This window comes from Mobula birostris, chromosome 4 (assembly GCF_030028105.1).
Source record: "Mobula birostris isolate sMobBir1 chromosome 4, sMobBir1.hap1, whole genome shotgun sequence".
NCBI lineage: Eukaryota > Metazoa > Chordata > Chondrichthyes > Myliobatiformes > Myliobatidae > Mobula > Mobula birostris.
Window position 1 is genome coordinate 182,749,111 of NC_092373.1, and position 12,135 is coordinate 182,761,245.

Sequence of the window (12,135 nt, forward strand, 5' to 3'; positions counted from 1 at the left end):
TGAAATAAAAGCAGAAACTTTGGAGATCTTCGGCAGATCAGGCAACTGTGGGAGAGAGATACATAATCAGCAGAAGACTTTGATGACAATTCATCTGGCATTTATGTGACTCCAGACACCACTATGATGTGATTGACTCTTACTTTCCTTCTGGAATGTCTTAGTTGCCACTTAGGATGGGCAATAAATGCCGGCCTTGCCAATGATGCCCTGAAGCTTCAATTAAGATGAAACATAAAAAGAACTTACAACACCAAATACACACAATGTGTTGGAAGAGCTCAGCAAGCCAGGCAGCATCTGTGGATGGGAATAAACAGTTGACGTTTTGGGCTGAGACCCTTCATCAGGACTGGAAAGGAAGAAGTGGGTAGAGGTGTTGTATTGGGTAATACAACTCTCAATATTTATTTGAGAAAGCAAATGTGGAAATTCTCTGTAGTAAGTATTCACTTTTTCTAAAAGAATATACAATAATATATTCAGCTATACCCCTCACCCTGCAATTTTATAAAAGGTATTGTAGTCTTTTCAAAGGCTTTAGCTTGATAAGACAGGGCACTGTTTAAGTGATTGTGGTGTTATCATTAATTACCTGTAATATCCAACCAGGTCCCGTGACTTCGGCAAACAACATTATCAGGGCTTGAATTTATCTTTTAGCAAAAGGTTAAGGCCACAGGGCCAATTGTGGAACACTAACGCAATGATATCTGCAGTGTGGGAATGGTTTAAATAGCTAAACGAGAAGACCAATGCAAACAGCCAGAAGGCTTCATGCGCTTACCTGATAGTGGAGGACAATACTTTAGGAGCCAAAGCACATATACATTGCCTATAAAAAGTATTCACCCCCCCCCCCCAGAGGCTTTCATGTTTTATTGTTTAACAACATTGAATCATGGTGGATTTAATTTGGCTTTTTTGACACTGATCAACAGAAAAAGATTCTTTCATGTCAAAGTGAAAACAGATCTCTACAAAGTGATCACTGGTGCAGCCAATTGATTTTAAAAGTCACATAATTTGTAATTGAAAATGTCTGTGCAGACAAGATGTTTCAATTGATTGTAGTAAAAATACATCTGTATCTGGAAGGTCCAATTACTGGTGGCAATTACTGGTATCCTGCAAAAACTACACTTTGAAGACAAAAGAACACTCCAAGCAACTCTCCAAAAAGGTTCTTGAAAAGCACTAGTCAGGAGATGGATGCACGAAAATTTCCAAGTCGCTGAATATCCCTTGCAGTACAGTTAATTCAATCATGGAAAGATATGGCACAGCTGTAAATCTGCCTAGAGCAGGCATCCTCAAAAACCGACTATGCAAGAAGGGGACTTGTGAGAGAATCCACCAAGAGACCTATGACAACTCTGGAGGAGTTACAAGCTTCAGTGGCTGATATGGGAGAGACTGAGCATACAACAACTGCTGTCCAGATGCTTCACCAGTTGCAGCTTTATGGAAGAGTGGCGAAGGTCCAAACACAACTTTCCACCAACAACACACACAGCTTATGGCAAGGACTGCATACCATTGCAGACTTCACAACTCCAACATCGATGCCTCTCTGGCAGATGAGCTAAATCTTTTTTACGCTCAATTTGATGTCGCCAACACTGAGCCCCTGAGGAGACCGACAGCTGATGTGACCAGCAGCTTGGTCATCTCTGAGGCTGAGGTATGCATGTGTTTCCAACTGCGCATCTGTAGAAGGTCATGAGTATTGATGTGCATAGTCCAGCTCTCTTCAACCCCTTCAGAGCAGAGGTGAGCTTTCTTGACAGTGGCAGATGTGTTCTGGGACCATGAGAGTTTGTGCAAGATGTGCACTTCCAAGAGTTTGAATCTGCTCAGTTTCCACTGCTGTGCCGCTGATGTAAAGAGGGGTGAGTGGTGCAATTTTTCCTGAAATCAATAACCATCTCCTTTGTCCTGCTGACATCGAGTAAGAGGTTATTTTTGATTGGCACCAGGCCTTGAGCTCTTCCACTTCTTCTCTGTAGGCCATCTCATTGTTGCTGGCAATGAGCCCAACAACTGTCGTGTGAATGGCCAACTTGGCAACTTGTAATTAACACTTTAGACAGATAATCAACACCATATGGAACACCTCCATAACAATTGTTCCAAACCAGAAATGCGTACTGGATGTAGATTTTTAATATGTTTGATATAAAACAGACCACAGAGCTGAAAGGTCTAGATGGGGCAAAAAAAGTAATTGTAACTACTTCTGCTACAGACATGCAGCTGAACACAAGTCTTACATTCGATAGAACATAGAACATAGAATAGTACAGCACAGTACAGGCCCTTCGGCCCACAATGTTGTGCCAACCCTCAGACCCTGCCTCCCATATAAGCCCCCACCTTAAATTCCTCCATATATCTGTCTAGTAATCTCTTAAACTTCATGAGTGTATCTGCCTCCACCACTGACTCAGGCAGTGCATTCCACGCACCAACCACTCTCTGAGTAAAAAACCTTCCTCTAATATTCCCCTTGAACTTCCCACTCCTTACCTTAAAGCCATGTCCTCTTGTATTGAGCAGTGGTGCCCTGGGGAAGAGGCGCTGGCTATCCACTCTATCTATTCCTCTTATTATCTTGTACACCTCTATCATGTCTCCTCGCATCCTCCTTCTCTCCAAAGAGTAAAGCCCTAGCTCCCTTAATCTCTGATCATAATGCATACTCTCTAAACGAGGTAGCATCCTGGTAAATCTCCTCTGTATCCTTTCCAATGCTTCCACATCCTTCCTATAGTGAGGTGACCAGAACCGGACACAGTACTCCAAGTGTGGCCTAACCAGAGTTTTATAGGGCTGCATCATTACATCACAACTCTTAAACTCTATCCCTCAACTTATGAAATCTAACACCCCATAAGCTTTCTTAACTACCCTATTCACCTGTGAGGCAACTTTCAGGGATCTGTGGACGTGTACCCCCACATCCCTCTGCTCCTCCACAGTACCAAGTATCCTGCCATTTACTTTGTACTCTGCCTTGGAGTTTGTCCTTCCAAAGTGTACCACCTCACACTTCTCTGGGTTGAACTCCATCTGCCACTTCTCAGCCCAATTCTGCATCCTATCAATGGCTCTCTGCAATCTTCGACAATCCTCTACATTATCTACAACACCACCAACCTTTGTGTCATCTGCAAACTTGCCAACCCAGCCTTCTACCCCCACATCCAGGTCGTTAATAAAAATCATGAAAAGTAGAGGTTCCAGAACAGATCCTTGTGGGACACCACTAGTCACTATCCTCCAATCTGAATGTACTCCCTCCACCACCACCCTCTGCCTTCTGCAGGCAAGCCAATTCTGAATCCACCTGGCCAAACTTCCCTGGATCCCATGTCTTCTGACTTTCTCAATAAGCCCACCGTGTGGAACCTTGTCAAATGCCTTACTAAAATCCATATAGATCACATCCACTGCACTACCCTCATCTATATGCCTGGTCACCTCCTCAAAGAACTCTATCAGGTTTATTAAACACAATCTGCCCTTCACAAAGCCATGCTGACTGTCCCTGATCAGACCATGATTCTCTAAATATCCATAGATCCTGTCTCTAAGAATCTTTTCCAACAGCTTTCCCACCATAGACGTAAGGCTCACTGGTCTATAATTACCCGGACTATCCCTACTACCTTTTTTGAACAAGGGGACAACATTCCCCTCCCTCCAATCCTCCGGTACCATTCCCGTGGACAATGAGGACATAAAGATCCTAGCCAGAGGCTCAGCAATCTCTTCCCTCACCTCATGGAGCAGCCTGGGGAATATTCCGTCAGACCCCGGGGACTTATCCGTCCTAATGTATTTTAACAACTCCAACACCTCCTCTCCCTTAATATCAACATGCTCCAGAACATCAACCTCACTCATATTGTCCTCACTATCATCAAGTTCCCTCTCATTGGTGAATGCCGAAGAGTATTCATTGAGGACCTCGCTCACTTCCACAGCCTCCAGGCACATCTTCCCACCTTTATCTCTAATCGGTCCTACCTTCACTCCTGTCATCCTTTTTGTCTTCACATAATTGAAGAATGCCTTGGGGTTTTCCTTTACCCTACTCATCAAGGCCTTCTCATGCCCCCTTCTTGCTCTTCTCAGCCTCTTCTTAAGCTCCTTTCTTGCTTCCCTATATTCCTCAATAGACCCATATGATCCTTGCTTCCTAAACCTCATGTATGCTGCCTTCTTCCACCTGACTAGATTTTCCACCTCACTTGTCACCCATGGTTCCTTCACCCTACCATTCTTTACCTTCCTCACCAGGACAAATTTATCCCTAACATCCTGCAAGAGATTTCTAAACATTGACCACAGGTCCATAGTACATTTCCCTGCAAAAACATCATCCCAATTCACACCTGCAAGTTCTAGCCTTATAGCCTCATAATTTGCCCTTCCCCAATTAAAAATTTTCCTGTCCTCTCTGATTCTGTCCTTTTCCATGATAATGCTAAAGGCCAGGGAGCGGTGGTCACTGTCCCCCAGATGCTCACCCACTGAAAGATCTGTGACCTGACCCGGTTCATTACCTAGTACTATATCTAGTATGGCATTCCCCCATACTGTGACAGGAATCTGTCCTGGACACACTTAACAAACTCTGCCCCATCTAAGCCCTTGGAACTAATCAGGAAGGATTTGGTATGTTAAAGTTAAGCAACAGAGGAGGCTGAGGGGAGACTTAATCGAGATGTACAAAATACGAGGCACTAGATAAAATTATAATTGAAATAAAAGGGGTCACAAGTAAGTGGGCATATTTTTAAAGGGTAGCTGGAAGATGGCGAGAAATCTTTTCACTTTAAGTGTGGGATTTTTTCTTCAAAAAGCTGGTACAAACCCTCACTAGTTCTAAACAGGACTTAGATGTGTACTTGAAGAGCAACAACTTGCTGAGCTCAAACCAGGCCCTGAAAAATAATAACAACAGGAATTCTGCAGATGCTGGAAATTCAAGCAACACACATCAAAGTTGCTGGTGAACGCAGCAGGCCAGGCAGCATCTGTAGGAAGAGGTGCAGTTGACATTTCAGGCCGAGACCCTTCGTCAGGACTAACTGAAGGAAGAGTGAGTAAGGGATTCACTGGAAAATAATATTGTGCTGGGGTGGCATTTTTCGATTGCCATGGACATGATGAATCAAAATGGTCTTTTTATGTATCATTAATTTTCTACCATCCTCTACAGTTGCCAAAACTTCACAGTTTGGGAGTTCACTATGGGGCAAGGTAAGGTCTCTTACTTGGGATTCAACAAACAAGTACTTACACAACACATGAAATGTCAGAGGAACTCAGCAGGTCTATGATGCTGCCCGAGCCACTGACTTTCTCAGACAATGTGTATTGCTCCAAATTTTGGTATCTGCAGACATCTGCGTCCCCAAAAGGAACTATTTGATTAAGATAACAAGATACAGGTAGAAAAGGTAAACTAGAAAAAAATGGAGGTGCTTGCCTTATTCTCAAGAAATACCAAGACAGAAGGTCATGTTTTAGGTGCATAGAGTTTAAGTGGGACATCCCATAGAGAACCACATCATTTTAGACATCAACCTATGAACTACACTGGTTTGGAAAAGTGCCATGGCCATTTAGCATATGTTAAGAGGTAAATTAAGGGCAAGTCACGTTGACTGGTCTTGTAATTTTTAGATTTTACAAGGTTAGGTTGTGAAAAAGAGATATCCAAGGTTACAGAAGGTGTTTGTTGATGGAGTAGACAGAGGCCCATCATCCGGTTCAGGATTGGGGAAGTTGAAATCTCAAACCTGGCACAATCTGCAGATTAGATTAGGCAATTTTAAACTGAAACTTCTCCCTGGAGGCTGCAGATGCCAAGACAATTGCAACTTCCAAGACTATGAGCAATTTCATTTACAGAATTTAAAAAATTTATTGGAAATAATCAGCAGGTTAGGCAGCATCTACGGAGAGGAAGCAGCTTATTTTTCAGTTCTAACGACAAGATCATCAACTTTGACAAAATGAAGGTAAATACCACTGTGTTGAGTTTCTTCATGAGAGACGTGAACGAGGAAATGCATTTCAAATATTTTCGGATGTCGGCAGGAAGATTTGATAATTTGGTTCATCGTCTCCAACCATTTATTTCGCATCAGTGTACAGACATGGAGGAGAAAAGCAACCGGAAATGCGTACGAGGAAATACGATGCTACCAAGCTGACCAATCACAGTTGTTGTGGTCTGCATCACCACGACGCGTGAGTTACTTTTTTGGGGAGGTGCACGTCACCCTACGGCGTACATTTGACGCAGAAGTATAAACCAGGCTTGAGAATACGAGACAGGCCCCCCCCCCGGATAGGATGCCAGTCCATCACGAGGTTAACCCCCAGCATTTCTGCTGGTACCCATTCTCAGCTGGGTAAACTGGAGCATTGTGTGGTTAAGTGCCTTGCTCAAGGACACACATGCTGCCTCGGACGAGGCGCAAACCCACGACATTCAGATCGCTAGTCCAACGCCCTAACCACTTGGCCATGCGCCACCAGAGAAGCTAAATAGCTCATTCTTATCTCCAAAAAGGAACACAAAAAACACTTGGACTATACTAACTATTCAACAGACTCCAACTCATTTACACTCAGTGGCCACTTTATTAGGTACATCTGCTCATTAATGCAAATATCTAATCAGCCAATCAGGTAGTAGCAACTCAATGCATAAAAGCATGCAGACACGGTCAAGAGGTTCAGCTGTTGTTCAGCCCAAACATCAGAATGGTGAAGAAATGTTATCTAAGTGACTTTGACCATGGAATGATTGTTGCTGACAGATGGGGTGCTTTGACTATCTCTGAAACTGCTGATTTTCTGGAATATTCATGCCCAAGAACCTGTAGAGCATGTAGAAAATGGTGTGAAAAGCAAACAAACAAAAATGTAGTGAGCGGCAGTTCTGTGGGTGAAGATGCCTTGTTAATAAGAGAGGTCAGAGGAGGATTGCCAGACTGGTTCAACCTGACAAGTGACAATAACTCAAATAACCACATGGTACTACAGCAGTGGTGTTCAGAAGAGCACCTCTGAACACAGATCACGTTGAACCTCAAAGTGGATGGGCTACAGCAGCAGAAGACCACAGTGGGTTCCACTCCTGTGCCGAATGAAGCTGCCAGTGAGTGCATAGTCCTATTCCAACTTGGATATTTTCCTATTTTCTATGTAAGAAACTAAAATGTCAATTTCACACAGATGTTTTAACATTTCTCTGGTGGAAATTTGATCTTACATGATTGGAGTTCGTACCCAAGTTTCAGCCTGGTCTGATAATGAAATAGTTTTCACCATCTAGCACAAACAACGTGTTCATTTTCACAATCACATTATATGGATTATCATGCATACTTATGTTAAGACTTGGGTGTTGTTATATAGACCCAGAAATGCAATGGTGATACTCAGTGGATAGTATTTAGCCGGAGGCAATGACTCGAGTACAGTGCTGTCAAAATCGTGGTAAAAGAAAAACATTTTTTTTTAATTCAGAGATACAGTATGGTAAGAGGCACTTATGGCACAATGAGCTCACATCACCCAATTACACCTACGTGACCAGTTAATCTACTAACTCATACGTCTTTGGAAAGTGGGAGGAAACGGGAGCACCTGGAGGAAACACGTGGTCACAGGGAGAACATGCAAGCTCCCTGCAGAGTGGCGGGATCGAGCCTAGGTTGCTGGCGCTCTCATAGCATTACAATAACCATTACACCACCATGCTGCTCCATGTGTTCAATTTCTCCAACTGGTTCAACAGTGGCTACTAAATAAGTGCATATCCTGTGGTACAGACATGCAGACAGCTCCGCAATAACACTTCCACTGCAGAAATAATTTCAATCCATTTTTATTGCCTTTCTTGATGCTATGTAGAACTTCATTCAAGTGGCTGCCCCAGGCAGAAGAGTTACCACTTCCCCACGCAGCAATGAAACAAAGCAGCTGACTCTCCTTTCAAACTCCTCCGTTTTTCCATTACCACCTTTGATCACTGACAGTTCTCCTTTGTTGCACTCCATTCACATTTCCTGCCTGTGGAGCTAGTGGTTATCTTCTCTCTTCCCTCTATCATTAGCAAATTGCTTAAAGCAGCAAACAACAGCTTTTGAGCATCTGTCTCCTTTGACGCTGTGTCTGACCATAAATATATTCAGAGCACGTTTCTTGTTTCCACTTCCAAGAAGAAAGTCTCTCATCGGATGAGGGATCACTTAAGAGGCTGCTTCAAATCGAAAAGCCCCGTCCCACCACGGACCACTTTCCCTACCACCAGGCAGGCTGATGGAGACTTCAGTTCATCATGAGAGCCTAAAAGAAAGAGAGATAGGCAAAGAAACACAATTTAATAGATAAGGATGTCGAAGTCGGCAGCTTATTTACTGTTACTTCTTAAAGTACAACCAGCTTGTCCAGATGCAGGTACAGTGGCATGCAAAAGTTTGAACACACCTAGTCAAAATTTCTGTTACTGTGAATAGTTAAGTGAGTAGAAGATGAACTCAAAAAGTCATAAAGTTATGAAACGTTCTTTTCAACATTTTAAGCAAAATTAGGGTATTATTTTTGTTTTGTACAATTTCAGAGTGGAGAAAAAAGGAAAGGAGCAGTATGCAAAAGCTTGGGCACCCCGAGAGATTTGAGTTCTCAGATAACTTTTACCACAGTCTCAGACCTTAATTAGCTTGTTAGGGCTATGGCTTGTTCACAGTCATCGTTAGGAAAGGCCAGATGAAGCAAATTTCAAAGCATTATAAATACCCTGACTCCTCAAACCTTGTCCCAACAATCAGCAGCCATGGGCTCCTCTAGGTGGCTGCCTAGCACTCTGAAATTTAAAATAAATTATGCCCACAAAGCAGGAGAAGGCTATAAGAAGATAGCAAAGTGTTTTCAGGTAGCCGTTTTCTCAGTTTGTAATATAATTAAGAAATGGCAGTTAACAGAACCGGTGGAGGTCAAGTTGAGGTCTGAAAGACCAAGAAAACTTTCCGAGAGAACTGCTCGTAGGATTGCTAGAAAGGCAAATCAACGTCCCCCTTTGACTGCAAAAGACTCAGGAAGATTTAGCAGACTCTGGAGTGGTGGTGAACTGTTCTACTGTGCAGCGACACCTGCACAAATATGACCTTCATGGAAGAGTCATTAGAAGAAAACCTTTCCTGTGCCCTCACCACAAAATTCAGTGTCAGAAGTTTACAAAGGAACATCTAAACAAGCCTGATGCATCTTAGAAACAAGTCCTGTGGACTGATGAAGTTAAAATAGAACTTTTTGGCCGCAATGAGCAAAGGTATGTTTGGAGAAAAAAGGGCGCAGAATTTCATGAAAAGAACCCCTCTCCAACTGTTAAGCACGGGGGTGGACTGATCATGCTCTGGGCTTGTGTTGCAGCCAGTGGCACGGGGAACATTTCACTGGTAGAGGGAAGAATGAATTCAATTAAATACCAGCAAATTCTGGAAGCAAACATCACACTGTCTGTAAAAAAGCTGAACATGAAAAGAGGATGGGTTCTACAACAGGATAATGATCCTAAACATACCTGAAAATCCACAATGGACTACCTCAAGAGGCGCAAGCTGAAGGTTTTGCCATGGCCCTCACAGTCCCCTGACCTAAACATCATCGAGAATCTGTGGATAGACCTCAAAAGAGCAGTGCATGCAAGACGGCCCAAGAATCTCACAGAACTAGAAGCCTTTTGCAAGAAAGAATGGGCAAAAATCCCCCAAACAAGAATTGAAAATCTCTTAGCTGGCTACAGAAAGTGTTTACAAGCTGTGATACTCGCCAAAGGGGGTGTTACTAAGTACTGATCATGCAGGGTGCCCAAACTTTTGCTTCGGGCCCCTTTCCTTTTTTTGTTATTTTGAAACTGAAAAGATGGAAATAAAAAAATAATCTTGCTTAAAATATTAAAGAAATGTGTCATCTTTCACTTTATGCCTTTTGGAAATCAGGTCATCTTTTACTCATTTAGCTATTCACAGTAACAGAAGTTTTGACCAGGGGTGCCCAAACTTTTGCATACCACTGTAGCTCACTTTGGTATAATATTAAAGCACACTAAATGCTCGAAGTCAGCAGCTCAGGCAACATCTATAGAGAGGAATTAAGAGTCAATGTTTTGGGCTGAGACCCTTCATTAGGACTCATGAAGCGTTTCAAGCCGAAACATAGACTCTTTATTCCTCTCCATAGATACTGTCCAACCTGCTGAGTTCCTACATCATTTTGTATGTGTTACTCTGGATTTCCATCTGCATAATCTCTTGTGCTTTTACAATTAAGGGCTTTTATGATTAACAATAACATGGTAGTCTTGACAACAAGGGGCACTCCTTATAAAGGAAACAAACTAGTCATGAAAATGATTTGTTCACTGAACCGTTGGTGGAACTGAGCCACATTTCTAATCCCACACTTGACATGGAAAGTGCTTAGTATTATCCACACTCAAGCTGCCGTGCTCAGTTGCAAGTTATATACAGCTCTCTCACCTTCAATAAAATATTTAGGGAAATATCATTGAAAAAAAACTCTCACTGAAAATCCAATCCTTCCAAGTGGACAGTCACTTTCAAAATTTCTTTTAAATTTCAGTATTTTCTACCAGCTCAAGAACTACAGTCACTCCCTAAAACATGGACGGTGGAAGCAATTAAATGGTTTGACCCACAGCTCACAGGGATGACTGAAAGTTGTTCCATCATTCTATTCCAATATTGATCCAATCACCGCCCCTTTTTTCTTTTCTCTCTTACTCACTCACTCATATAAGATGGTAGTTCACAGGTCTGGAGCAGAAAGCTGAGGGGCAAAGTGCTTTTTTTTTTAAAAAGAGAGGTTAATTTTATTTGTCACATTTACATTGAAACATACAGTGTAAAGCATTGTTTGTATCAAATCAAACCAGTGAGAATTGTGCTGGGGGGCAGCCCACGAGTGTCACCAACATAGCATGCCCACAACTTACCAAAGCTAACTTGTACGTCTTTTTGAAACTGGAGCACGCAGAGGAAAGTCACTTGGTCATGGGGAGAATGTACAAAATCTTTACAGGCAGCGACAGGAATCAAATCAAATCAGTGAATGCTAGCATTGTAAAGCAACTGCGCTAACTGCTTACAGTACTGAATTGTGCTTCAGCTGATATGGAATGTCGGAGATACAGCTCTTTGATTAGTCAGTCTCAACTCGTGGCTTGAAGAGGCTTGATCTGTGGCCCAGACACTATTCTATCCCCTGATAATTACACCAAAAAAACCCTAAATTGTTTGTTCATGACATGGGTTAATAATGATTAGAGGACTAGTAAGACGAGCAGTAAGTAGCAGCCTTGCCAACAAGGCCCACACTTCATAAAATTAGTATAGAGAGTAGCAATTAATTTACAACACTAATGATTCAGAGAATTGGAATAATAAACCAGAGAATAGTTCCAATTCCACAGTTCAAAGTAAATTTATTATCAAAGTACATGTATGTCACCACATACACTCTGAGATTCGTTTTCTTGTGGGCATATTCAATAAATCCAAGAAACATAATAAAATCTATGAAAAACAAGAGAAAATCTGCAGATGCTGGAAATCTGAGCAACACCCAAAATACTGGAGGAACTCAGCCGGCCAGGTAGCATCTATGGAAAAGAGTACAGTCAATGTTTCGGGCCAAAACCCTTTGGTGGGACAGATCAATGAAAGACCGTATCCTACAGGATGGACAATCAATGAGCAAAAGACAACAAATCCATCATCAGATTTCTGAACTGTCCATGAATTCCATCTCACCTTTTTGCACAATTTATTTTAATATTTCCTATTGTGACATATTATTGTAACTTGTTATGCCTTGCATTGTATTGTTGCTGCAAAACAAAAAAAATTCACCACATGCATCAGTGCTAATAAACCTGATTCTGATTCTAAGTATTGAGTCTATGTAGACAATGACCAAGAGAATGTGATTACACTCTGTTGTTCCAAGTGGCTTCAGCTGCCTGACTTGTAACTGCAGCTGTTTTGCTGACATGAGATGTTAAATACTTTGCAAGAGCTAAAGTGT

General features: G+C 42.2%; 1 protein-coding gene across 2 annotated transcripts in view; it reads right to left on the reverse strand.

Moving 5' to 3' along the window:
- Window positions 1–7,432: 7,432 nt before the first annotated feature.
- The window catches only part of polr1a (RNA polymerase I subunit A), a 167,385-nt gene continuing 162,682 nt past the window's right edge, over window positions 7,433–12,135 (reverse strand). The window contains exon 35 of one of the 2 annotated variants that reach the window (XM_072256641.1): window positions 7,433–8,376. In XM_072256641.1, the coding sequence (XP_072112742.1) occupies window positions 8,276–8,376 (101 nt within the window). In that variant the 3' untranslated portion in view covers window positions 7,433–8,275. The remainder of the gene's footprint in view (window positions 8,377–12,135) is intronic. The other variant, XM_072256642.1, reaches the window with a different exon arrangement.